The sequence below is a fragment of the Peromyscus leucopus genome, chromosome 8b (genome assembly GCF_004664715.2).
Source record: "Peromyscus leucopus breed LL Stock chromosome 8b, UCI_PerLeu_2.1, whole genome shotgun sequence".
NCBI lineage: Eukaryota > Metazoa > Chordata > Mammalia > Rodentia > Cricetidae > Peromyscus > Peromyscus leucopus.
The window spans coordinates 105277995-105305677 of NC_051086.1; the positions used below are offsets into that span (position 1 = coordinate 105277995).

Consider the following 27683-nt stretch of genomic DNA (forward strand, 5'->3'; position numbering starts at 1 on the left):
ACGCATGCGCGCCCCGGGCCCACCCCGCCCCTTCCGGCTCAACCTTCCCACCCGAGTTTCCCCTCCCCTCCTCTTTGCAAAGGAACACCAGCAGGTCTCTTTAAAAGGCGTTTATTGATCATATACAAAATAAAGAAAACCTTATATATCACAAACATACACTATGTACAGCAATAAATACCCGGGGGGCCAGGCCCAGCGCCGCCCCTCCTGGACAATAATTTAGCAATAAATACTGCGCAGGGCACGGGTGGGCACCAAGGCTGCTGCCTGCTGAGGCCCAGACGGCTGATCGCTCTGCACTGCTGCGAACGCCCAGGCCTCACCTCGCAGCCAGATCCCTGATGACCCTACCCAGGTGCAGGAGACCGGGTCTCACCTTGCAGCCACATCCTAGCCCCTCTCACTTAGATCTTTAAGGACCTCCACTCCATTTAGGGTACTCTCTACTAACCTCCCCCTGGCTTCAGCCCTGCAGGGCAGGCAGGGGCTGATCAACTCTGCTTGGACATACCTCTCAGCACCAGGAGACCAACAGAGCTGGACACACAATAGCCCTTGTCCTGTTGCCCTAAGTTGCCAGGAGAAGGCTTTCTGTACCCACTCCCATTGGTTAAAGGCTTCAAGGACTAGCAGACAGAGAGGATGGGAGGAAACACAGGACTGGGCGGAGTTGCTGGAGGGGCTGAGAGCCAAACTGGGGCCATAGCGAACAGGGAATTCTGTGAGGGGCACTCCAGACACCCGCGCTGCTGTTCATGCTGCTGCTCCAGGGACAGGGTAGTCACGTGTGCAGCTGGCCCAGTAGGTAACAGCACACGCCCAGGACACATGCCAGAAACAGGCAAGCCATGAGCAGCCCTCGCAATTCCATGCCTCTGTGTGGTACTGAGTCTGTCCTCTTCTCCACAACTGCTCCCAAACCAGGCAGCCAAGAGCATGAAAACATGCCAAGAAGAATTATTCAGTGGCTTTTGGGGAAAAAAAAATCGTTAATGTGTTGGTTCCTCTCACCAAACCACAGCCTAAAAAAGTAACTCAGAAGATCCCAGAGCGGAAACAGTGCAGCAGGCTGTGGCTCAGACATCCCAGCTGTGGATGGGAGCTTTGGCCAAGTGGCCACACCAGAGAGAGAGGCAGTAGGGAAGTGGCCTCACCATCTCAAAGTGGGCTGTAGCTTATCAAAACTGCACACCCTGGCACTGGACACCAAGGCTGCTGCTAACACACAGAGTACACACAGACCTGAAAGGTGGACTGAGAACAGCCTGTAGGGAAGCCTGGTGATGACAGGGAACCCAGAGTAGCTCAGTGTTGCCATGGAGGCCCTACGCTAACGGTACAACACCCAAGTTAGCAGCCAGACACAACGGAGGGGAGGACTCTCGGGGACCACGCTCTAGAGGAAAATGATCCATCTCATGTGGGGTTTTCTTTGAAATCCGAGTGTCCATGTCCAAGGAAGGAGGTCAGGCAAAGTCAGGGTAGGAGGGAAGTCGCACAATAATGGTTTACTTAGCGGAGTAGTTTGGGAGAACTGGCCTCAGCCAAAGCTCTCCATTCGCTGTGTCAGAAGTCAAACACAACACCCTCACAGTAGGAAAACAGAATTAACAATGATCAGAAAGACAGCAACAGTCACACCTGGACATCAAGGAGAAGGGACAGGATGGCACTGAGGGCTGGCTTACCAGGAATGTTCCCCAGACTCAAGAAGCAGATGCTGCAAACCTGAAAACCATGAGCATGGCCCTATCCAGTTCAGAAGCTAAGACCTGCTATTTCTGTTCAACACATGTCCAGCCTCAACCTCCTCCTCTCCCTCTTCCTCCCAGCAGGCTGGAGCTATGCACATGGAAGGCCATGCTCGGTTATACACTTCCACTCAGCCAGGACCAAGGAACTTGGAAAGCCTGTCCCTCTCCTCTGCTGGGCATGGGCATAATTCCACTCCAGCTCTGCTGCCACAGTCAGAACCAGCAACTCCTCTGGACACCAGTTTGAGAACCAAAGGGAAGGGATGAGGTCACCTGGTAACTATAATCAACAGTCCAGACTTCCACTCATATCTGACTCAGGCATCAATGGGAGTGTCTGAGCACCTTGAGCCAAAGAAGCCCACCAAAACGCCAGGGCTGGCAGAGGTCCTGCTCCCAGAGCACTGCATGCCGGGTCAAACTGAGTGAAAATCCTGCTGCCCTCGAGGTAAAGGCCTATCAGGCCGTTCTTTGCTTTCATCAGCTCACATTTCTGTGCTTTTCAGGGATCCAGGGCCCCCAAGAACCAGCAATGCAAGGGCCATGTGACCAGACAGGGTTACAGCCTCTTGCAGGTGGGCACCCGCCTGCGATGAGCTTCCTGAGCCAAGCCTGGAAGGTGGGCAGCCCCCACTGGTAGCTGGATTGAGGAGGCAGGCTTGGGCCCTGCAATGAAGCACCTCCAAGTCCAACAGCGGATCCCTGGAAGACACAGATCCCGAAGGGAGGCCTAAGAAGGGCCTGGAGCCAAGAGCTGCAGACAGCGGGGAAGAAAAAGACCTGGCCCTGAAGCCAAAGCCCTTGTCTGGCAATGGTGGAGACCTCCAGGCTCTCACAGTGAGGCAGGGAAGAACAGGTTACCCCAAGGGGGGCCCCTGACTAATCTGCCTGGGGAACAACACCCCACAGAATGGGATTTTAGGAATAGGTGGGTGACAGGATTCCCAACCCACAAGGTAGGCCACTGGGGTGGCCTAGCCAAGGCCCCAAATGAAGTCTGTAGGAACAAAGCTGAGGCCAGGAGGAAGACAGCAAGGGACAGGCAGGACACAGCCCTGTGGGCACCCACAGTGACTCCCTGTCCCTGCAGCACCACCACCCAGGACCAGAGGCGGTGGATATGGAAGCAGCGTGGGGGCCCAAGACAGCTCCGAATTTCACTCACTCTGCCACTGTACCAACCCAAGCCCTAGACCCACATGGGAAGCCAAGGCTCAGGGGGACCGAGTGGCAGAGAAATGGAACACGGGCAGAAGAATGTGAGCTGGCAGGAAGCCCCCTACACTCCAATGGAGTAAGTTCTGCCTGGGACCCCAACCCAACCCAGGTCCAGCAAGTCAGCAGAAGCAAAACCACAACAAAATCCAAAAAACAAACACACATACACAAAAAAACCCACACACAGAACAGCCACAGGTCAAAGGTCACCAGAAGCACCAGCACTTTACGGCTGCACAAAACCTCACCAGGCACGGACAACACCACGGCACCGGCAAGACGGAAGCAGGAAGGGCAAAGGAGTAAGTCACTTTCGGTACAATTGCAAAAGAGATATCAAAGAGGACGGCCTCTGGTCGGCTCGCAGCTTGGCTTTTTTTTTTTTTTCTTTTTCTTTTTTTAAACTAAGTTTTATAAGTAATGTCTGTTAACTCTGTGTATAAAAACTAAACTCCAACAGCCACAGAGCTGTCCCCAAGTTTACAAGAAAGGGATTTTGTTTTTTAACTAGCAAAGTTTCTACTATATTTTCTTCCCTTTTCCATTTATACGGTCAAATGTTGTTTGTTTTTTTAAGACAATTTTATAAATACTCTGCAGCTCTTTTTTTTTTCCTTTTTAGCTCTTAAACATATAATTTAATAACTTCGTAAAAGGAACTTTTCTTTTAAATAAAGGGCTATATAACCACACAAATAGGTCATGTAAACAGTGACACCGGACCCATCGCAGGACACACTGACACACCTTCCACCCACACTTAAAACCGGCGATTTGGTCTTATCCAGTGCACTGTGCCAGGCTCCAGCACCATGGTTCCTGCCCCAGTGCCCAGGCTGGTGGCCTATCCATCCAGGGCCTTCAAGACATAACCACTGTTCAGGGCAGCGCCCGTCTCTTCCTTTCTGGATCGAGCTGAGAGGCCCACTGGAATCTGAAGAGAAAGCTCTCAAGTCCCACTGCAGACCGGCTGCCTGCAGACCACCAGAGAAGGGCAGACCTAAGCCCAGGGCACTCCTGTTCATTCCCACAGTGCCCACTCTGGACTCCGAGCCTGCATGGCCTTGGTACAAAGGGGTTAGAGGCAACCCAACATCACTGTTGAACTGACCAATCCCAACGTACGAAACACACGCGTGACGACAAGGATGACATCGAAGGGGCTCAGCCCAACGCCCCTGGGTGCAGGTTGTGCTTTGCAGGGGAGGGAAGGGGGGAGGGAGAGGAGAAGAGACAGGAAGAGGAAAGGAAGAGGGACAGGGCTGCCAACTTTGCCACGCACTCAGTGGCCCCTTAAAGACCTGCCTGGCAACTGCACGTGTCCCTATGACCGAGCATCTGTCTTGGACTTTACTATTGTGATGACGCTGGTGGCAGCCACCTTGCCAGGGACCAGGGGCCCCAGGCCAGCAGCAAGGGGACCTCGAGCTGGGGCCACAGGGCTTCGGGCCACGGTCCTGGCAAAGTTCTGCAGGGCCTCATACTTGGAGCGCAGAGCATCGAGCTCCAGCTTCATGCTGGCATTTTCAGAGGCCAGCTTCTCCACCTCCTGCTGTAGCTCCGCCTTCTGCTTCTCCAGCTCCTCCTTCTGTGTCACCCGCTTCACCCGACAGCTGGCTGCGTAGCCACGGTTCTTGAGTGTGCGCCGGCGCTGCTTCAGTTGGATGATCTCTTCCTTGGATAGGCCTCGCAGGTGCTGGTTCAGCTCTCGCACCGACATGGTCACCAGCTCCTCATCAGTCAGGCTGGTGCCATTCTCGCCTGGCTCCCGCTTCACCTGGAGTAGAGCAGCACACAGGTCACGGCAGAGCTGAAGGGGTGCTGCCCTTCCGTGTCACCCCGCCACACCCCAAGCCCAGCTCCTTCACTCACCTTTAAGGCCTTGTTTCCTTTATTGGGGGTCGTCATAACCCGGGGGCACAATGAGCAGGCACTCTACAAGACACAGAGCAGAGGTCAGGACCCTGTAGATCTTTTACACCCCAACAGGAATCTTGCTGTCCAGGGCTCAGCCCACAGAACCCTGCCCCTCACCTGACCTGAGGACAGCCCTTGCTTGCACCTTGCTTGGCCCGAGCTGGACTGCTTCAGCAGGCCCTTTCCCCAGAGAGCCAGGTGGGAGAGCAGGAGGTTCTACCCAGGGAAGAACCAGCGATGTGAGGGCCGAAGACAAAGGGAGCAGCGAGAGATTAGAAGGTCTGGGCTGCAGGAGGGGCAAGCCTAGAAGGAAGCTGAGCTTTAAAAATAACCCCAGTGCTGCCCCAGAGCACACTGTTCCTGGCGAGTCACGCTGACTCAGCATATCGCCTCCCTCTCTTCCTGAGCTGTTCTCCCATTCCTGAGGCCAGCCAACAGTTCCCCAGGAGACCCACTACTGGGACCAACAGCAGGCAAGGGTCAGTCAGGGACCCTATACCCCAGGATCCTACTTCCCATCATGCTTCCCTAAGCTGACCCAGGACAAAAGAAAGCCTTTCTCCTTCTAAGACTTAGGAAGTTGCTTCCTGCCTCATTTTGTCAGAGGACCAACCAGGTCTGCTCTAACTGCGCTTACTGGGAATCCTCTCACCTTCCAGGTAACAGGCAATCCAGCTGGGAGTAGCTGAGCCCGGGCCCCTCCAGCCCTCCCTGTCCTTTCCTTTACAGATGGGGCAACCATCCTGTGGCTTCGTTGCGGCATCCTGCGCTCCTGCCCCACCCGACACTGGGTGTTTCACAAGGGCCCCCACAATTAGCAGAGAAAGGGCACTGTTGGCTGGAAGGAGGCAAGAGCCAGCCCCTCTGGGTCACTGGCTAGTCTCTGGCCCTCTGCCTAGGGTCAGTGACCACAGGGCCAGAAAACAAAAGCAAAACAGCTATCTCCTACAGTCAGCCACCCCTCTGGCACGCAATCTCATTTTCAGCTTTCTAAAGCTTTGCCAAGAACATTTTTGTAGACCCAGGCTGGGAATCCCCACTTAGCCCAGCACCTATCAGTCCCATGGGTAAAGATGCCTCATCCCCTCTCCAGGTTAGATGCAGGGAAATGGAAGGAATGGCAGGTGAGGTTGCTGTAGCCTCTCTCAGAGGAGGCTGAAGGCTGTAAGCACTTCAGGTAACAATGTGCTGGAGGTGGGGGGGGCGGGGTGCTTATTACACTTATCAAGGGAACTAAAGTGTGAGCCAGAGGCACACGTTCTCTTGAGTGGAGACCCTACCACTCTTAACCTCGCACAGGAGGGTGGCTACATGCCAACACCAAGCACAGGCGCGAGACGACACTTCTCCAGGACCAGATTAAGGGCATTTTCAGAGGCAAGGGTGCTGCTAGATCAAGAGAAAGACGAGTCAGAACCAGAGGTCTGAAGGGGATCTGCCTTTCTTACAAATTGGCCCGGACTCATACCAGGAGACAAGTCGGGGTGAGAGAGGCAGCCCAGCAGGAGCTTCCCTCACAGACTGCTGAGCTCAAAACGGTGACTTCCTGAGATTGCACAGAAAAGTGCAGAGTGTGGTGGCTGGGAGCTGAAAAGTGCCTCCTCAACAGATTTTACCCTCTACTGAAGGCCTGAACTCAGCACAAGTACAGCCAATTGCCTCCTGATCAAAGGTGTGTGTGTGTGTGTGTGTGTGTGTGTGTGTGTGTGTGTGTGTGCAAACGTGTATGTGTATACTCATGTATGCTTAACCAGGAAGAGCAGGTCTCAGCAAAGCCAGTTCTTCCAGCTGCCTGCCTGGCTTCTACCAACCTAGGGTCACAGAGTGACTAGGCAGACAGTCTTGGGGGACACCTGTGCTGAGGGATAGTTCAGAGCTGGAGGAAGCAGCTCAGGGAAGCTAATCAAGATGAGTTGCGCCCCCAACCCCGCCCTCCTGCAAATACTGACAGCTATGGATAATCACAAGGCACCAAGGGACTCGGGGCCACCCACTCAGACTGACAAGAAAGTAAAGGTTTGGGCATCTCAGGGGTCACTCAGAAGGAAGCCTCCTTCCCAGACAAGCTGGCTCGGCCCACCTAAGTCCTCTCACATTCGACAATCTGGACGTTAGTGTCGAGCAAGACAGTGACCCTGCTCAACCTTGCCTTCAAACTCCAGTGCAGGAGACCCTGACTTAGGTCTCCCCTCCTTCAGATACTGACATTATCTGAAAAGAACTTAAAACTTTATGTTCACAGAAGCATAGTAACTCCAAAGCTTAAACACTTTTCTGGGATCTTGAATTTTCATAGGGAATAAAGTTCCACCCCCAATGAAAACACCTGGCACCTACAAGCAGCCTAGGGGCTCAGTGTAGTTAAGTGCTGAGGGGACACCCTTAAGCACAAACCACAAGGTCTGCTTAAGCTAGCCATGAAACCCCGAGCAAGGAAAGCAATGCAAAATAGAGCTCAGGAACCTTGACAACGGAGAAGTCAATAAACATCCATTCAGCCATGCAAAGGTGGAGGCCACACCCCACACAGGCTGTCACTTCCCAAGAGTTCGCAGCCATCAGGTCAGACACCCAACAGGGCACACTTTTTGCCAACTTCAGGCAACAGTGGGACCCCCAACTCTTCTGACAGGGATAACGTAGAGGTAAATGAGAACTACATTCTCCACTCCATGCTTGTGCCTACCTAGACCCACCCTTTCCTTCCATTAGCTGGTGGAGCTGCCCCCGCTTCCTGCAAGCCACACACCCTTCTCCCCTGGCTCCCGGTCTCTTCCGTCCAGGGCCGACGCAGCCCGGCCAGCCAGGGGTCACTCAGAAGGAAAGCCTCCTTCCCAGACAAGCTGGCTCGGCCCACCTAAGCTCCTCCCCTCGGCGTACTCCGATCTGTTTCCCAGTTTGGGGAACTGGACCAGGAGAGGGACCTGGACCAGAAGCCCAAGGTCCTAGGAGGGATGCGTAAGCCCGGGACTTTACCTTCCACCCTGGGAGAAACCTGCGGCGCGCCCCAGTAATGATGCCTCCTCCTTGGAGGCCTTTGCCTTCAACTTACAGGTCCGTCAAACTTAAACACGACCCCGGATCCCGGCCCGACCTTCGCCGCCCGGATCTAGCCCTGCCTCCCACTCAGACGGCCCGATAGCGGGCCTGGGCCCCCCGCCCCGGCCCAGCGTCAGCAGGAGCACCGAGTGACCTCATGCTGATGACTCAGCACGTCTCCGCTGGGCTCGCACGCGCGTGGCGAGCCCAAGCCGCTCGGCAGGGTCTCCCCGCCGCCCCTGCCAGCCCGCGCGACCCCGCCCGCTCGGAAGCCGACAGACACCTGATGAGTCAGCAGCTTGGAGCAGCCACCCCGCTGACCCAGGCGGACGCGCGGACCTCGCCCTTAGATCGCGCCCCCCGCGGGGCACCCGGGGTCCGTCGCGCGCACGCCCGCTCCCAGCCTCGCCCTCGCCCGGCCCACCAGCTCTGGGGTGGCACCGGCGAACGGCCGGCTCCCGCCTGGCGGAGAAACCGAGGCACGCGCCGCCGTCGGGTGCGCCGCAACCCCGAGGCCAGGCCCCGCCGCCCGCCCCGGCCCCGCGCACTCACCACACTGCGGGCCCGGGCGGGCCAAGGCGGGGCTGGGGCGGGGCCGCGCGCGCGCGCTCCAAGGCTGCGCGGGGCTGGGGCGGGCGTGCAGGGTCCGGGCCGGGGGCTTGGGGGGACTGGCCGCTTGCGCGGGCCGAGCCAAGCGCGCTAGGAAGGCCGGGCCGGACCGGGCTCAGAATCCGCCGCCGCCGCCGCCGCCGCCGCTCCTCAGACGTCACATGATGTTTGGTCACGTGGGTTCCATTCATGAAGCGGCGACGCGGCTGGCCTAAGCTTAAAGGGAAAGGCGCGGCGACTAAGAGAGCGCGCCCCCAGCACGCCTGCGCAGCCCCGCGCCGTCGTCCTTGGCAACCCGCCGCGCCCAGGCGATGTCTCGCGGGACTAGTCCCGGCGCTCACCCTGTCGACCGTGCTCCTGCCGGGTCAGGTTCTGAGTGTATTTGCTTTTTTCGCGGACTCGGACCCTGATGGATGAAGCTCCCTCCAGACCTCCATGCTAACTCAGGCCGAGGTCTATGGGACAGAACCTGCATGGGTATTTTCGGTTTTGTTTGTTTTGCTTTTGTTTTTTCACTTGGATACAAGGGTTCACTACACAGCGCAGGCAGACTGGCTTTGAATTCTGGGCGATACTCCTGCCTCTGCCTCCCGGGAGCTGGAATCGTAGATGAGCGCCACCACGCGGGGCCCTGGTTGCTGTTTTGATGATGTGACACAGTGGTGTAATTTCTTACCCCATTCTGCTGCGATGTCCTCTCATTTCTAATGGGTCAGAGAGCTGAAAAGGACGGGGCTATTGAGGGGCACAGCCCAGACAGACCCCAGCCCACGTTCCCAAAATGCCCAAGATGGCACCAGGGCTCAGAGGATGCTCACTAGGAACTTCACCTGCAGCTGTGGAGCATCTCTTTGAGTAGTATGCATGCACTGCAATTAAGAGTTGTGCCCACGGCGGGGCGGTGGTGGCGCACGCCTTTAATCCCGGCATTCGGGAGGCAGAGGCAGGCAGATCTCTGTGAGTTCGAGGCCAGCCTGGTCTCCAAAGCGAGTTCCAGGAAAGGCGCAAAGCTACACAGAGAAACCCTGTCAAAAAAGAGTTGTGCACACACACATCCCTTTTCTGACACATCTAAAACTACTTCCAGTGCATTCTGCTGCTACTCTTTCTGTGAGGAAACTTCCCACTGCTGTTGAAAATTCTGAGAATAAAGTGAAAAGAAGGAAAATGGAAGAGATCAAGTTTTCATTTCCAGTTTCAGAACTTTCTCCTTGGCCTTCCCTTCTCAGCTGTAAAGCCAGAAAAGATGACTCATCCTGAAATGCTGGTGACAGGGAAAAAGGGGAGCGGGCTGGGGATGGGTTTGTGTGTATTCTTTGTGATTCACTGCCGCTGAGTAAAGGATGAAGGTATGACCAAAGCTAACCCAGGGTCCTCCATTCTACCAGCTTCCAGGAACTTTTTTTGGAATCCCACACCTCAGCTTATTGTCACCATCTGTCCTGTAGGGCTAAAAGTAGTTCTTAACGTTGTATTTCTTTGGGGAGTGTGTAGGGGGTCTGTATTTCTCACTGGGCGTAGCTAGAGTCTCAGAATACAGGGCTAATGTGGATGTTGAATTACTCCTTATGCCCTAAAGGTTTCTGTTATTTATCTTCATCCTTCTTCCCTTTGTGTTTTGTTGTAGCTGTAAGATAGGGTCTCACTCTATAGCCTAGTCTGGCTTAAGCTCAATGGCAACTGCTTGCTTCAGCCTCCCAGGGCTGGGATTATAGGCATGAGCTTCCCTGACCTCCGTGTTACTGTCTTTATTTATGAGGATGAATCCTACTCTGTTGCTCAGAGTAGCTTCAAACTCCTAGACTCAAGAGTAACTGGGACTTGCTGGGTGGCGATGACACACGCCTTTAATCTCAGCACTTGGGAGGCAGAGGCAGGTGGATCTCTGAGTTTGAGGCCAGCCTGGTCTACAGAGCAAGTTCCAGGACAGCCAGGGCTACACAGAGAAACCTTGTCTTGAAAAAACAAGAAGGAACTGGGACTCCAGGCATGCATCACGATCAGTAATGTTAGGGGTCAAACCCAGGGTATTAGACATGCTAGAGAAATGCTCTATCACTGGACCACACCCTCAACCCAACTCTCAACACACACACACACACACACACACACACACACACACACACACACACGAGCAAATACTACGTCAGAGGAGAGGCCTGGTGCATCCTTGTGTGCTATATCTTCATCCTCATCACTGAGTGCTGCTGGTTCAAGGGAGCCCCTGAGCCACTCGCCCACCCTGCTCAGAGGGACTGGGAGTGTGAATGTAGTATTGGACTATGAAGATACCACCACCACAAGGGCAATCTGGCAGAACATTCGGGTTCACATCAGGACTTGTTCTTTCGTTGCTGTTTCCCGTCCTGGTGCCACCTGCTCAAGTATCCTTAGGAAGTACATGCTATGGAGTCCTGGGTGTCTACTAAAGGGTGGCATTTGCTGGGCTGATCCCCGTGCATGTTACCAAGCCCCTTACATTGTGGTCCTCACAGCATTCAGTCTGGCTTTCATTCACACATTAATCATCTTTCTGAGTCATCTGGACTAAGGTCTTCCACTTCCAGGGCGTCTTCCCCCCAGTCCTTTCTCGGCATTCATAGAAACCTGGTCTTGGGACAGAGTTTGAGCATGCACACACAGGGCCACAGGTGTCTACAAGAAAGAACAGCGATGGACTCTTCTGGAGTCCGTAGTGCGGTGGTGTGGAGCTGCTTCATTGGGGTGGAGAACCCTGGGCTCCAGGGTTAACCCTGAGGCTGGTGCTACATGTCAGGGCACTCATCCCAAGGGTGCCATGGAGAGGAGAACACCCCAGGAGGTGACCCAATCTCCAGAATCTTCCTCAGAACGACAGGGTCCTGACATGTATGGAGCAGTGATTAATGTGCCTATATTCATGGAGGGGTGCTGAGGGAAAGTAGAATCCATATTGAAACAAGACCTCAGGAGCATATGTGGATCTAACTGGGGCCTGCCGTTGGTGAGGGGCAGAGCTGCCTCACCACAGAAGTCTCACCTCCTCAAGAACCCTCCCCTGGCTCCCCACACAGGCTTGGGATACTTGTCCCTGGGAATAGTGGTGGAGAATAGAGGAGCTGGGGTCTTAGAGAGCATAGAGCTTTAGTAGGCTCATTGCATGAGTCTTGCAGACAGGGCTCTCTTTTGCAGAGTGGTACTTTCCAGGCCACCCATCTGCCACACGGCATCAGTACAACCAGCGCTCAGGCAGTAGCTCAAACCTTCTGGTCCCCCATGCCTCCGGCGCTGTTTCTTACCGCAGCTGGAGTATGTCTTCCAACCCTCTCAACCAGCCTTGGTTCTGAACTGTTCATGGGAGACTAGAAGAAGGAGAGAGATCCTGATGTGAAGCCTCCGAAGACCTCTTTCCTCTGACCTGCTCTCTGCTGCACAGGAAGCTCCTGGCTCACCTGGGCTCTTTCTTCTGCACAATCAACTCTCAGGCTCCCTGAAGGCTTGTTTACATAACCTTTTGAGGTAGGGACCTCATCTTCCCATCTCCAAGCTCAGTGACTTCTAACTAAAGAAACATCAGACCATAAAAAGGTCTGTTGTGCTGGGTGGTGGCACACACCTTTAACCTCAGCACTTGGGAGGCAGATGCAGGCGGATCTCTGTGAGAAACCCTGTCTAGAAAAACCAATATATATATATATATTTTTTTTTCTTTCAATTTTTTATGAGCATGAATGTTTGCCCACATATATGTATGTGTACCTCATGTGTACCTGGTGCCCTTGGAGGCCAGTAAAGGACATTGAATACCGTGGGACTGGAGTTAAAAATAGTTGTAAGCTTCATGTAGGTGCTGGGAACTGAACTCAGATCCTCTGAAGGATGAATGCCACTGCCCTCTACCCTGTCCTCTGGGACTTGTAGAGGACACTCCAGGAGGTGACCCAGACTTCCTCTTATCTGCTGAGTCATCTCTCTATCCCTAAAATGCTGTTCTTAACACCAAAGTCTACTAATTTATTATTTATTTATTTATTTTTGGTTTTTCAAGACAGGGTTTCTCTGTGCAACCCTGGCTGTCCTGGAACTCAATCTATAGACCAGGCTGGCCTTCCAAGTGCTGAGGTTAAAGGTGTGTGCCACCACCACCCAGCCAAAAGTCTACTAATTTAGATGTGTTTTTGTTTGCTTGTTCATTCAGTAATTTAAACATTAATCTGGTATGAAAATACTTAGGCTGGGCAGTGGTGGCACACACCTTTAATCCCAGCACTTGGGAGGTAGAGGCAGGCAGATCTCTGTGAGTTCGAGGCCAGCCTGGTCTACAGAGCGAGTTCCAGGACAGGCTCCAAAGCTACACAAAGAAACTGTCTCGAAAAGAAAAAAGAAAATACTTAGAATGTCTACCCTCCCTGTAGCATAGTCAAGGGCGCACACGCACACACACACACACACACACACAGTGTCAGCCCTCATATATCAGCTTTTGGAATTGTAGCAGCAACAGGTTTTTGTTTTGTTTTGGAGACAGGATTTTTCTGTGTAGCCCTGGCTGTCCTGGAACTTGCTCTGTAGATCAGGCTGCCTCAAACTCAGAGATCTACCTATCTCTGCCTTCTGTGTGATGAGATTAGATTAAAGGTGTGCGGCCGCCGCCGGTGGCGGCACCACCACCACCGGGCTTTTTTTTCTGTTCCCTGCCTCACAGAGATAGGTTTCCCTATGTAGCAGCCCTGACTGTCCTGGAACTTGCTTTGTAGACCAGGCTACCCTTGAACTCACAGAGATCTGCCTGCCTCTGCCTCCCAAGTGTTTCACTGAAAGCTTCTAATCCCAGTACTCTGGAGGCAGCGGCTCCTTACTGTTTCTATGCATACGTCTGTCACTTTGATTCTGTCCATCTGGAAAATTCTGATACTCCCCTCAAAGGTTTTCTCCTCATCAGGAACTTGGCCTTGCACAGCCTGGATCCGCCAGTAAGACATCTCCCCCTGGCAAGCTACAGGGATGGGGCAGAAGAGGTTGGTGCCCCTCACCAACACTGTGCCAAGCCCTGTTAGGGTGCCAGCCTTCAGGCCGGTTTGTTATGAGAGAGGCAATGAAGCTCCGTAGCCCTCTGCTCTATGGGGGACCTTCAGCCTGGCCATAGCCAGCTTGATGGAACCTGTGTTACTGGCTCCTCCTTCAGTATTATGCTCCCCTGTCCAAGCAAGCTTCTCTCCACAGGTGACAAATAGGTAAATGGGAACATCTGGGAAATTTTTTTTATTCAACTGAAAGGATAGGAAGAGAAGTAACAGTATTTGGTGAGTTAGTTCAGAAACAAGCTAAGGTTTCATGAGCTACCTGAGAAGTCCCTTTTCCAAATGCCTAGTGAGATCCTTGGTAGAAGATGAAGTCTCTAGAAGGAGGTACAGGATGTCTGGGACTAGGTGGTCTTCACAGAGAAAGGACAGACAACCACGTGTGAGAAAGGGGTCCCCCAAAGGTGGATGGCCTTGGATCTAGGGAGGATGAAGACACCACAGGCCTAAGCTCCAGAGGAAGCGGTGGAGACCCCTGGTTGTAAGTGATCTTCCCCTTCCTGGCTGACCCGGCTATGGGCAAGGGCCTGCTATGGGGATATTCTGTGTGGTTTTGAGCTAGAGAGCCCAGAGCAGAAACTTCAGATAAGGAGAGAAGAAAGTGAAGAACCATGAAAGCCAGGTGGTGTGCACTTGAGGGGGCTGACATGATAGCAAACCCTGAGCCGAGGAAGTTTGAGTCTTGTCTAGGCAACACATCAAACCACCATCTTAAAAGAAAAAAGGAACCTGGCATGTTGACACTCACCTATAATCCCAGAATTTGGGAAACTAGAGTGGAGGGTTAAGAGTTCAAAGCTAACTTGGACTACATAACAAAACCCTGCTTAAACAACAATAAAGAAAAACAACAACAACAAAAAACTGAGTTCGAGGCCAGCCTGGTCTACAGAGCGAGTTCTAAGCCAGGGCTACACAGAGAAACCCTGTCTCAAAAGAGATAGATAGATAGATAGATAGATAGATAGATAGATAGAGGGGGCAGAGAGCATGAGGAGGATGGGCAGATGAATCACTCCTTGCCTGCTGGGGCCAGGCTGCAGGGCAGTGGCTTGATATGGCCAGAAGACAGGGAGACCCCAGCAGAGGAGTCCAGTTTCACCTTGTCCAGGACAGTCTTTTTGATGGCAGCAGGAGAGACAGTTTCCTGATCAGCCATGGTCTGCAGCTCCCTGGAAAAGCAAAGAGACACTAGGTCTGAGTTTCTCCTTCTCCCAGAACCACAGTTCCAACAGCAGCTATGGTGGGCAGTGCTATACCAGCACCCCATCTCTGGGCCTTTTACACCTGTAGTCCTCCTCCTGCCTTTTTTTTTTTTTCCCCGATACAGGGTTCTCTGTGTAGTTTTGGTGCCTGTTCTGGATCTTACTCTGTAGACCAGGCTGACCTCGAACTCACAGAGATCCGCCTGGCTCTGCCTCCGAGTGGATTAAAGGTGTGCGCCACCACCACCCAGCCCCCCGGTCTATTATACAGCAGCAGCACAGCCACTTCTCACACCATTTAGAGTGACTCAGGGTCACCCTGGCTACAATATCAACCACATCAAGATGGCTCAGCACTCCTAACCCTGAACTCTTCACTGCCCAGCTTGTGGCAGGATCTTGCTTCTCCTGTTTCCTTTATGGGCCATGCTAGGTGGCTAGGTCCCATGTCCAAGCCTTGCTGTGGCCCTTGGACTTCTCTAGGCATTTGTGCTAGAGGGTGGACACTGACAAGAAAGATACTGTTGGCTTACTCTGTGGACATGAGCCTGGGACAGTGATTCCCAGCCTCGGCTTTGCCTTACAACAACTGAGGGAACCTAGGCATGTTTCATTCAACTCTCACCAGGCTATCTTGCTGCCAACATGCTGACTAGCGTAGCTAACTCACTTAACTTGGGAAAGGTCACGAAGAAGGTGCTGAACCAGGCCCCCAAAACTGCCAGCCACCATTCTAGCCTGGTTCCATGGCTATGATGGTGAAACTGAGTGGAGGCTGTATTGCAGGACCAGAGAATGTCTACAGAACAGTGGAAGGGAGCTAGAGGCATTGCATATTGTGACCCAAGGAACCTTGAAACTTCTGTAATCATGCTCAGGGCCAGGACAGGGCTCAATGGCATCTGCTAAGTGAATAACTGCACTGAAGCCTCTGAAGCCGGGATTCTGTAGGAAGTAGGTGGCTGGGGAGTGGGGACAGCAGGACCTACCGAGTGCGGATGCAGGAGGCCTCCACAGCATTGATAAGCAGTGAGCGAAAGCCCCCACTCTCCAGCACATGCAAGGCATGGATGGTGGCCCCACCAGGAGAGCAGACATTGTCCTTGAGCTGGCCTGGATGCTGTTCTGAGTCTAGTAGCATCTTAGCTGCCCCCTGTGACAAGAAAGAGGAACTGATGGCAGTAGGGCACCTATTTACCTGCCCTACAGAGTCCCCAGCCACCAAAGTACCTGCTGACTCCCCACTCACATGTCCCCAGGACACCAATTTTGGTTTTAGCAAGGAACAGCTCCCACAAGTATCTCAAAACACTGACCAGGAGGGCCTGGGCCCCTAGGCGGACAGCCAGGCGTCTTGGAAGTCCCATTTTCACACCACCATCAGCAAGAGCATCCAGGGCTGTGAAAGCCTGTGGGGAGAATGCATTCTCAGCCACTGTCCTACCCTCTTCTCTGGGACCCAGAGTAGAGGGCAGCAGAAACAGGTGTACAGAGGCCCCGGGAACTGCCCATTAACCTGACCACCACCCGTCGCTCCAGTTCTCACATAGGCAGGGCCGCTGCCACTGAGCCCCGTGACAGCGTCAATCAGATCTTCCTCGACCTCTGTGCAGAAGCCCACACTGCACATGAGCTGCTCCACGAGTCTGCCATCCTCCACCTGAGCGTGAGTGCCCGTGGCGTACACAGTCACACCCTCCCGCACTACGACCGGGGTGTTGGTCATACAGCGGATGACTTTGGGAGCTGGCTGGAATGTTGTCAGCTTCTGGAAAAGAAACCAGCTCTATCACTCTGGCCTTGGCCATTTGTCCTCACCCCAGGCATGGAAGAGAGTGTGGACCTGCTTGCTTCCCCAACTGAGCACTTCCTGGGTTCTTGCTGTGGGCTGGGCTGTTATACCCAGGTAAAGAAGCCTGACAGCCAGAGCAGAGCCCCCGACCACATCTTCACTCCCCCATCTCTCCAAAGCCCTATGGATCTGGCCCATGTCACCCACCTTTTCAATGGAGTTGATGGTGACACCCGCTGCACAGGACACCACAATGTGTCTGTCCTCAATGTTGGCACCAATTTCATCCAGGATGAAGGGGATGATGTGTGGCTTCACAGCCAGGAAGAGCACATCACTGTGGCGCACTGTCTCTTTGTTATGAGATGTCAGGTTCACCCCTATCCTCTGCAGGAGTGCAAGGGCACTCAGCTTGCCTCATGGACCGTCTGCCCACAAAGCTGAGAGCCTTGTGTGCAGAGAAGCCCAAAGGCTGCTGGGCTGTGGTGCAGGCTGGGTTGGGAGTCAAAACCCACTCACCTGTCCTTACCTAGACATGGAAAGAGCACTATGCCCTGGAATGTGTCCCCTTTGGAACAGAAAAGGGACATCACAGCCTTCTAAACCACAGCCCAGCTCATCCCACCTGAGGGTCATGACTGCAGTCTCTGCAGCTGCCTGCCTTCTGGAGGCGGATGGTGGTCTCAAGCTGGGAGCCTGACCCCCACATCTTTGTCCCGAAATCCCGACTGAGCCATAGCAAACAGGAGTTGTAGTTACTACCACCCCTGGCCCACTGTCTGGGTTCAATGCTGCCTAGCCGTCCAGAGGGCTCCTTTAACTCCCATCTAGGTAATCCCATTCCAGACTAACACCTTCTCCTACCATCTGTATTCATGACAGGGCAGGGAGGCGGGATCCTCATGGCAGGTTTGCTTGCCCACTGGAGTAGGGGCTACAGTACAGCTGCTCTCCAGCCTGGCCCTCAGTCGGGTGTGATGCACACTTAACCCAAGACTTCCTATCTGCTTCCATCTGGCACCTACCCGGAGGGCAGAGACCGTGGCTTGGTCCATGTCTGGGGAGCTGGCCATTATCTTGTGAGCAGCCAGAACACCTGCAAGGGACAGAGTTCCTCCCTCAAAACTAGTTTGAGCCTCTCTGACCCACATTGCTAGGAAGGAGACAGCAGAGAAACACTCCCCACCCCCTTTAGGACAGCAACTCCAAACATATGGCAGCTGCCATTTCCCAAAGGACTGAGGTCACTAACCCAGACACTCTGTGTCAGCACCCTCCCCGCCCTAGAGGAATCTACCTGCTGCTGTGAAGCCCTTGGCTAGGGCAAAAGCCAGCTGGCCCGCCCCGATGAAACCCACGCTCATGTCCGGAGGTCCAGCACCCACGGCCTTCACAGCTAGCGCCGGCTCTGCAGGGCAGCTGCAAACTGGACCAACAGAATGGAAAGCAAGAGACTGGGTGGGTAGTACCAGGTCTGGCCGCTCCTGGCAGCCAGCTGCTCCCCCACCCCCATACCCCCTGCCTAATTTCTATGTTGCTCCTCGGCTAGCCGGGCTGAGAAGTTGTCCCAGTTCCCCAACACCCCAAAACACAACCACCTGCTGCCCAGAGCCAGGATGCCTGGCCTCTGAAAAGGGCTCAGGGAGCCGCAAGGGAAGCGACTGATTGTAAGGAAGGGCTCGGAATCAAGAGTACCCTCAACACCCAAGTGCCCCGTCTGCCTTCAGCTTGGGTCCCAGTCCTATCTCCGAAGCCTTCATTACAGAAGTCCCATCCCCGGAGCCGGCAGTCCCACAACGTCCAGAGTAGCTACCTGGGCTCAGCGACACCCGCGAGGGCCCAGCCCTCTGCATCTGCCACGCGGCACCCACGCCCACCGGCCCCGCCCCCACTCCACTTCAGCCAATGCACGGTGCGGCGTCCGGAAACTAGCCAATCTACAGCTGCAACTGGAACCTTTTCATTGCATCATCCACGGGGCCAGGACAGACACGCCTCTCCGCTCCCTCCCAGAGGTGGACAAATCAGTACCTCCAAAGCCACGAATCCGCCCCTCTTATCTGTAGTCTCATTGCAAGTGTTCGTTTGAAAGCTAGGCACCTTCTGCAGCCACAGGCCCACTACTTCCCGAGCCTCCTCCATCCTGCAGGGCCCCAGTTCTCTAACTATGGGTTTTAGGGACAATGGGCTCTGGGCATCCGCAACCCCCAGAGGTGCTCAGGGCCTATCTGCTGGTCTCGAAGCTGCAGAGCAGTCTGTGATCCCCCAGACTCACTCTACCAAAGCACGCATGATTCCGGCGCCTGTCTCTCCCACTCCCATCAGAGGTTGCTTGCTTATGTTTTTCCCGTCGTGGTTTTGCCTTAGATAAAGAAGCTGCTTTAGAGAGTAATTTCAAAAACCATTAGGAAGTTTCTAGCCTGCAAGGTTTGGGTTTTCGTCCCTTCTCATTAACGATCACCACCCAAACTAGGAGACTACTCCACGGTAATGTCTGGACGGCCAATTTGGTACTTACCCTCTAAGAAAAAGGCTGGAACACCTGTGCCAAGTTGACGGCTCAAACCTATGCACAAAACCTAGAAGTTCGGTTTCCCAAACTCAACTCTCTATTTCAGATACTTTCCAGGGTTGGAGAGATGGCTCAGCACTTAAGAGCACTTGTTGCTCTGGCAGAGGACCTGGATTCTGTTCCCAGCACCCACACGGCAACTAACACTACCCAGAACTCCTTTTCTGGGGGGATGCTTTCCTCCAAATGACAATAAACAACATCCCTAAAACCAAAGAAAGACACTCTTGTAGTCTAGGGAGCCCCAGAAACCTTTCTCCCATTTTCCTCTTGAGTCTTCCCCCAGGACCTCTGAAATTTAGGTTGGATATGATGCTGGAAGCAGAAGGCCACTGAACAAAGAACACTGAGGACTTAGAGACAGATGCACTAAGATGGACTTAGTTTCAGAGTTTTAGCTAGTAAAAGAATGAAAGGGACCCCCCCAAAAAACAGTCAACCGTGGTGAGGTATCACAAGCCTGTAATCCCAGCACTAGGGAAGCTGAGGCAAGGGGATGTCCAGAGGGAGGCCAGCTGGGACTACACTGTGAAACCCTGTCTCAAAGGGGAAAAAAAGAAAAACGAAGGGGAGGCAGTTGTTAAGTTGTTCGGCTCAGTGGGAAAAGAGCTTGCTTCGAAAGCCTAACAACCTGACCACCTGAGTTGGTTCTCCTGAACACATATAAGGTAGAAGAACTAAGTCCACACAGTTTTCTTGTGACCTCCACACATGCACTGTGGTGTCCCCCATCACACATACATCATACATGTATAATACTAATAAATAAGAGAGAAAAGAAAAAGAAACATCAGGGTCCCTCTCTAGACAGGATGTGCGTGCCTGACATATTCCTTTTTTGTGCTTTGTTCCCTGAAGATGTGGCCTTTTGATGTTCAAAACTTTCATCGTTCAGGGCACCTGCAGACCCAGAAGCTACCTACGCCTACCCATCCAAGTAAATGACATTGGTCCCAACTCAGTTTTTGACTGACCCAAGTGTTCCTTCTCCAGCTAGCCAGCAAGCGCCACACAGTACCACGCAAGGCCTGGCTCATGGCCCAGAGTCTAAATGTTGTCAGCTCCACTGCCCAGAGGGCAGCAGCCTCTCTCCCTGTGATCTGGGCCCTGAAGACCTCAGTGTGGGGCTTCGGATGCCTTTAGGAGCAAAGAGAAGGAGCCAAAGTTTACCTTTCTTTTCTGCATTCTGCCTTTTGAGCCACCCTGACCTGCTACATTTTCAGAAGGCTCAGACAAGGCCAAGCCTTGTCCTTATCCCAGGACCCAGGTACCCCCAAGGACACATCCTCCCACTAATGACCTGGTTTAGACCTTTTCTCAGAGCACGCAATGAGAAGGTAGCTTGTCTGGGTATTCATCAAAGGTAGCAGGCCAGGTGTAAACGAGCATTCACCTTTTATTTCCTGCTGGAGGACCTGGGGGACAGTCAGTTAATGGGCTGAAGGGCTTCCCAAGGTTAGTCCAGTCTGGGCTCTTGCATAGGAGAAGCTAAATCTAAAGTGGAGGAGGAGGATGCCAGCAAGTCCTAGTGTTCAGGAGCAACTGGCTAACAAGATGCTTGAGTGGAGGCCCAGTGACCAGACTCCACGGCCAGTGGCTACCCCAAGATGGCTCTTCACTGTGAGTCAATGCTGCTAACCAAGCCAGCCTGCCAGAACCCATGGCAGGCACTGCAGAAGCGTCTGAGTCAGTCTGTGCCGGGTGTCTGGGCAAAAGCTCCATCACTGTCATGAGACCCTCTTCTTTTCACGGTGATTCTAGTGTTGACCTTTGACACGAGGCCACCTGAGAACCACAGCACAGTCTTTTCTCTGTTTCAAGAGGTTGAGACCACTGGGATACTCCCAGACACAGAAGAGGTCCATCCTAGTCGCCAGGTTTCTCTACAGACGGTCACAACCATCCCAAGAGAGACTCCTCTCAGGGGGAGGTTCCGGCCCCCGCATTCCTTCCACTGGCCCGACCCTGGTGTTCGTGGCTTGTTTTTCACCCATTTCAACCTCAGGAAATTGACCGATTTCTAACCCCAGCTAAATGCTATCTCAAGACACCAATACTGGCCCACCTCTGAAGTTCATCTAGCTTCACTATTGCCATCTGCAAAATGAATTACAGCAGCATCTGCTCCAAAAAGTTTCCGTTTGGTACAGCGACTAGCACTGAGCCTAAGGCTGGCCGGGAAACTGAGAAACAGAGAGGAAAAGACGGAGACGACAGGAAGAGTGGGAACCCAAAAGCCCCCCCTCCTGCCCCTGTCCTTCCTCTTTGCCTCTCCTATTGCTGCCCGATGTCCAAGAGCAGACTTGCCTGAGCCCCCAACCTCCCTCGTTTCCACATGTCTTCGCTCACATTGGTCAGCTTTAGGTGCTCTCAGCCAGAGAGAGGAGACGGATGGGTCAGGCTACAAGGTAGGCACGAAACGGATCCTCTGGGAGTAGGCGAGGTCGACGATGTAAAGGAGCAGGTTGACGTAGGTGAAAATAGCTACCACCAGCTGGCTGTCCCAGGGGCAGCTGCCTCGGCGGCAGTCAGGGGGCCGTGCTGGCTCTCCGTACTTGGGGTCGAAGCAGAAGACCGGCCAGATGACTGCGGCACTGAGGTACAGGAGCACAGCCAGGAAGGTGTACACTACCACTAGGCGGTCAAATGGGCACCCCAGGCCCCCTGTGTGTCCCATCACACTCAGGGCCACCACGGCCACTGTGGCCATGAAGCACAGGCTGTAGACAGCCACGCACCACTGTGTGGCCATGTAGCGCCCATAGCGACTGTCATGAACGAGTGCCCCGAAGATGATGCAGGCCACAAAGGCCTGGACGATCTTAAGGAGTCCGGACACCGTCGCCATGTAGCTGGCTACCTGACCTGGCCGTGCCCGTGTCAGGGCCACCTCAGCAGCGTAGGCCAGGAAGAGGAGTCCTGCGAAGACGCTGGCGGCCAGGCGGAAGTTTCTGGCCATGCATCCGGCAGGCTCAGGTGGGCACTCCAGCCGGGTGAAGTACAGAGGGTAGATGACGGCGGCCGTGGCACACAGCAGAGTTGCCAGCATGGCAAAGGCTGCTGTGAAGTTGCCCCAGGAAAGGCGCAGGCAGCTGTGGAGCCTTGTGAACTCACAGGCCACCACCAGCACTGAGAAGGCAAAACAGAAGCCCCAGGCAGCCATGCAGAAAGTGCCCTGGACACCCCCAAAACCACCACGGTGAGCAACCAAACTGAAGGTGGTACAGCCGAAGGCCAGCTGCAGCACTCGGGCTGTGCCTACCGGGGAGGTCACAGCGCCTAAGTGCAGGTATGCGCCCCCTGGGGGCTCCATGGTGCTGCCCATCAGGCTCTCTACCTCCCAGCCTCACAAGTGCCCAGCTGCCCTGGGGGTCTGGCCAGCTGAGAGACCTCTGTCCTCTGCGGCGGCAACGGCGGGTGCTGGCAGTCTGCAGTGGCAGTGTTAACAGTGACATTGCAGCAGAGCAGCCTCTCCGCTGCTGGTGTTGGGAGCCCTCCCCCCCAGCGCTATAAATAAACAGCCTGATCAGAGCCCCGGAATAGCAGCCTGCATGCTGGTTCCCATTCTGGAGGGACATCTGACCCCTGCATCCCACGAAGATTCCCTGACAGGACTATTAGTTAGCCTCTGGATGCTGGACAGCCACCCCCTGCCTCTGAAGCACCTGCATCTGTCAGTCCCGGTCAGTATGGTGTGGGGGAGGGGCTGGGTGAGAGCAGAGAGCAGGGGCTTTCCCCTGGGGGTCACAGCTAAGCATCAAGCAACCTCTGGGTCCAGCATGCTAAGGAAAGGGCACAGAGAGGTGGAGGAACAGCAGGGACTCTAGAAGGCAGAGGAGGGATTCTTTGATTGTTGTGTTGCAGGCCGGTGTCACCTGGCCTGGCTCAACTCTCCTTTTTTTCTTTCTTCCTTTTTTAGCAGAGCAAAAATAGATTTATTAAGAAGAGAGTGAGAAAGAACTCCTGAGAGTAGGAGAGGCTCCAAAGGAGAAACGCCACGTCAACTCTGCCTTTGTTTTTTTCCATTTATTTCTTTATTTTGGAGACGGGGTCTCACGCAGCCCAGGCTAACCTCAAACTCACTAAATAGTTGAGGATGACCTTGAATATTTTTATTAAAATAAAAAATCAGATTTACTTATCTTTATTTTTTTAAATAATTTATTTATTTTTATTTTAAGTGCGTTGGTGTTTTGCCTGCATCTATGTCTGTGTGAGAGTGCTGGATCCCCTGGAGCTGGAGTTACAGACAATTGTGAGCTGCCATATAGTTGCTGGGAATTGAACCCATGTCCTCTGGAAGAGCAGCCAGTGCTCTTAACCACTGATCCATCTCTCCAGCCTCTTTTATTTTTATTTTATTTATTTATTTTTTTGCGACAGGGTTTCTCTGTGTAGCTTTGGAGTCTGTCCTACTCTCTTTGTAGACCAGGCTGGCTTCAAACTCACGGAGATCCTCTGCCTCTGCCTCCCAAGTGCTCGGATTAAAGACATGGGCCACCACCACCTGGCCTTCTCCAGCTGCATTTTATTTTATTTTGTGTGTATGAGTGTTTTGCCTGTATGTATGTATGTGCACCTTTTGTGAGCCTACGGATGGTTATAAGCCACATTGTGAGTACTGAGAACTGAACCTATGTCCTCTGCAAGAATGCAAATGCCCTTAACCACTGAGCCATCTTTCCAGCACCTGAACTTCTCTTTCTAATATTTATTAATTTGTTTTATGTGTATAAGTGTTTTGCCTACATGTATGTATGTGCACCACATGCATGAGTAGTGCCTGTGGAAGTGAGAAGATATTGAATCCCCTGGAACTGGAGTTATGGATTGTTGTGAACTACCTACCATGGGGGTACTGGAAATGGAACCCAGAGATTCTCTGCAAAAGCAACAAGTGCTCTTAACCGCTGAGCCATCTCTGCAGCTGGACCTTGAGCAACTCCTTCTCCTCCTCTTCCTCTTCCTCTTCTTCTTCTTGGTCTCTTTGAGACAGGGTCTCTGTATGTAGCTCTGGCTGTCCATCCTGTAACTCACTATGTAAACCAGGCTGACCTTGAACCTACAGAGATCTGGTGTGCCTCTGCAGTACTGGGAATGAAGGGATATACCACACGCCTTTCTGAGATTTATTTATTTATTTTTTATGTCTGTGAGTGTTTTGCCTGTCTGTATATATTTGTACCAGGGTTGTGAGCTGCCATGTAGTGCTCTTAACTGCTCCCTCTTTTAAAGCTTTTTCTTTGTGAAAAAAAATTATGACTACAGAATTGGTGCCTGTTCAAGTCCAGTCAACAGAGAGAAAGAAAATCCAGCCTTTTTACTTAGAATCGATCATGTTACTATCTGCTGAGAGATCTTCATAGGTATCTCTTCAACTTATAAGTGGAAAACATCAAATCTAGAGAAGAGTCGAAAACAGAGCGACCATCACCTCTGCACCTTTCACCCAGAATCAAGATTGAGTCTGTTTGTTTTTGCAGCTGCCCCAGAACACTGGGCCTCAGTGATTCCAGGCAAATGCTTCCCACAGAACTCAACAGTCCACAGAAGAATTGTTAATGCTTGGTGGTTTGCTTTTAATAATTAATTAATTCTGCAAATATGTCCACAGGCATCTCCTGAGCCCTGTCCCTAGAGAACCCATTCAAAAATTTTTGGACAGAGGGTTGAAGAGATATCTCAACAGTTAAGAACACTGCTTGCTCTTACAGAAGACTGGGGTTTGATTCCTAGCATCCACATGGCTGCTCACAACTTTCTGTAATTCCAGTCCTAGGGATTCCAGTGTCCTCTTCTGGCCTCTGCTGACACTAGGCACGTACATGGTGCACAGACATAACTGAGGCAAAACACCCATACATATAAAATACGAAATAGATACATCTATTAAAAGCAAGCAACAAACATGGTTCAGCGGTGCTCAAGTTCCCCACTTAGTCTCAAGATACACCGTGTAGCCTTTTAAGCATGTCTGTCCAGATCTGATCAGGAATCAGGCATTGAGCATGACTACAATGACTCACTGTGCTTCACCCTAGAGTGGGACAAGCCCTTATTTTGTACCTTGTGACTAGTGTGCGGTATTCACCAGAGGAGACTGCTCAGACATGGGTTTAAGCCAGTAGAGAGTCTTTATTGGTTGGACAGCAACTATATAAGTATATGAGTGTTCAGGATCCCAGTGTAGCCCTGAGCCTTTCTCAGGGTGAGCTTTTTTTTTTTTTAAACATTTCATCTATTTTTATTTATTTATTTTAATTTATTTACTATGTATACAGTGTTCTGCCTGCATGTATGGCTGCAGGCCAGAAGAGGGCACCAGATCTCATTACAGATGGTTGTGAGCCACCATGTGGGTGCTGGGAACTGAACTCAGGACCTCTGGAAGAGCAGTTAGTACTATTAATCGCTGAGCCATCTCTCCAGCCCCTCTCAGGGTGAGCTTTTAAGCACAAAAACCATGCTCTGGGTTGACATACTTCAGTTAACAAGAAAAGTCAGCCAGAATCAGAGCTACGGAAGCTAAAAAGCAAGGTTAGTATATTTAGAGACTTTCCCAGAACTGTGGGCTTTGATGGATCAGGCCTTTGTTTTCATTTTCGGCAGGTGGTGCTGTCTGCGTGCCAGTCTTACAGGGAGAATGGCACTTCCTTTGTGAAGTCAGTTAGGCAAAGGTCTGGGGACAACTAAGGTCTGGGGCCGTTACAGGGACACTGATGTTTTCAAGAGTGCAGGCCAAGGGTTTGATGGACTGTCCTTCAGTGAGTGTGTGCCATAGGACTATTTCCCCATGATTCAATTCCAAACTAAAAGCGTCTAGCAGGAGCTGGGCGGTGGTGGCCCACACCTTTAATCCCAGTACTTGGAAGGCAGAAGCAGGTGGAATTCTGTGAGTTTGAGGCCAACCTAGCCTACAGAGCTAGTTCCAGGACAGTTAGGGCTGTTACACAGAGAAACCCTAAGGAGGGAAGATCATATGTGACTGAATATCTGAATCACAGAGAGGTCGACTGTAAATGGAGTTTCTCCATCCTGCCCCATTCTGCAGCCACCTCCTAATAATCACTCAAAATAAAAAGCCTAATAATTTATTATAAATGCTTGGCTGATGGCTCAGGCTTATTACTAGCTAGCTCTTACATTTAAATTAGCCTGTATTTCCTATCTATGCTTTGCCACATGGTTTGTAGCTTGTTACGTCATTTTCTACACATCCTGCTTCCTTGGTGGCTGGCTGGCTTGCATCTTCCCCAACTCTGCCCTTCCTCTTCCCAGAATTCTCCTAGTCTAGCTCTCACTACTCAATCTCTTACCGCTCAGCTATTGGCCAATCAGCTTTATTATTAACAGTGAGCAAAATCCACAGCAGTCAACCATAGGATGGATGGGGTATCCTATTTATGTATCCACCTATTGCTCAAACTCCCAGGATTCTTAGCATCATGGACACTTTCCATAGACAGTGTTCTCTGAGAATGGAGACACACTGATCACCAGATATAAGATACTTGTTCATGATATTTCTAAACACACCATGTGTTACTGAGAGTCAGTGTCACCTAAGTCTTCAGGCCTTTTAAAAAAATTATATATACGTATATGTATATATATATATATACACACACACATATGCATATATATGTATATGAAATTTATTAGAGAGGCTGACAGACTAGGGTCCAGCTAGCCCAACAATCACTGTCTACCAATGGAAAGTCTAAGAATCCAGGCTGGATGTCTCAGCTGGTCTTCAGTATATACCAGAATCCTGAAGAAATAATCTCTAAGCCAACTTGCCAGTGAAGAGGGAGGTAAACAGGCAAGGAGAGTGAGCTTCCTTCCTCTATGTCCTTCATATAGGCTGCCACCAGAAGATATATCCCAGATTAAAGGTGGCTCTTCCCACCTCAAAAGACCTGGATTAAAAGTGGATTTTCCCACTTACAATGATTTAATTAAGAAAAAATTCCCTCACAGGTGTACCTAGCCACTTGAATTTTAGTTAACTCCAGTTGTAGTCAATTTGGAAGCCAAATAGCCCTCATCATCATCATCATCATGTGTACGATATACGTGCAGGCACCTTGGAAGTGAGAGGGGGCATCAGATTTGGAACTGGAGTGACAGACAATTACGAGTAGCCAGCCGTGTGGGTGCAGGGAACCCAACACTGGTCCTCCTGAAAAGCAGCCAGTGTTAACTGCTGAGCCATCTCTCCAGCCTCTTGTGTGAGGTCTCACCAGGCATTTTCCAACTTCGTTTTTGTTTTGACACAGGATTTCTCTGTGTATCCCTGGTTGTCCTGGAACTTTCTCTGTAAACTAGACTAGCCTCAAACTCATGGAGATCTGCCTGCTTCTGTCTCCAAAGTGCTGGGATTAAAGGCATGTGCCACCACCACCTGGCTATGTATGTGTTTCTTTTTTTTTTAATTAATTTATTTTTATTTTATGTGCATTGGTGTTCTGCCTGTATGTGTGTCTGTGTGAGGGTGTCAGATCTTGTAGTTAC

At 52.2% G+C, this 27683-nt stretch overlaps 3 protein-coding genes across 14 annotated transcripts; all 3 read right to left on the reverse strand.

Annotated features, from left to right (window-relative positions):
* Positions 1-95: 95 nt before the first annotated feature.
* Mafg (MAF bZIP transcription factor G) lies at positions 96-8670 on the reverse strand. Of its 8 annotated transcripts, none has more exons than XM_028853570.2 (3): positions 8484-8670; positions 4848-4910; positions 96-4752 (listed from the first exon to the last, which is right to left on the reverse strand). In XM_028853570.2, the coding sequence occupies exons 2-3, from the start codon at positions 4881-4883 to the stop codon at positions 4300-4302; spliced, it is 489 nt and encodes a 162-aa protein (XP_028709403.1). In that variant the 5' UTR covers positions 4884-4910; positions 8484-8670; the 3' UTR covers positions 96-4299. The 8 variants fall into 8 exon arrangements, with proteins under 8 accessions (XP_028709403.1, XP_028709407.1, XP_028709408.1 ...); XM_028853574.2 differs by lacking the exon at positions 8484-8670 and adding an exon at positions 8215-8442; XM_028853575.1 differs by lacking the exon at positions 8484-8670 and adding an exon at positions 7945-8180.
* Positions 8671-14506: 5836 nt separating this feature from the next.
* Pycr1 (pyrroline-5-carboxylate reductase 1) lies at positions 14507-20651 on the reverse strand. Of its 5 annotated transcripts, none has more exons than XM_028853621.2 (8): positions 20563-20651; positions 17895-18023; positions 17623-17693; positions 16805-16984; positions 16352-16573; positions 16122-16214; positions 15795-15958; positions 14507-14772 (listed from the first exon to the last, which is right to left on the reverse strand). In XM_028853621.2, exons 2-8 carry the CDS (start codon positions 17959-17961, stop codon positions 14613-14615), a joined length of 957 nt encoding a protein of 318 aa, XP_028709454.1. In that variant the 5' UTR covers positions 17962-18023; positions 20563-20651; the 3' UTR covers positions 14507-14612. The 5 variants fall into 5 exon arrangements, with proteins under 5 accessions (XP_028709454.1, XP_028709453.1, XP_028709456.1 ...); XM_028853620.2 differs by lacking the exon at positions 20563-20651 and adding an exon at positions 18411-19839; XM_028853623.2 differs by lacking the exon at positions 20563-20651 and adding an exon at positions 18293-18404.
* An 897-nt stretch (positions 20652-21548) lies between these two features.
* On the reverse strand, positions 21549-22846 carry Myadml2 (myeloid associated differentiation marker like 2). The gene has a single exon (XM_028853625.2). It carries the CDS (start codon positions 22492-22494, stop codon positions 21571-21573), a length of 924 nt encoding a protein of 307 aa, XP_028709458.1. The 5' UTR covers positions 22495-22846; the 3' UTR covers positions 21549-21570.
* Positions 22847-27683: the final 4837 nt, after the last annotated feature.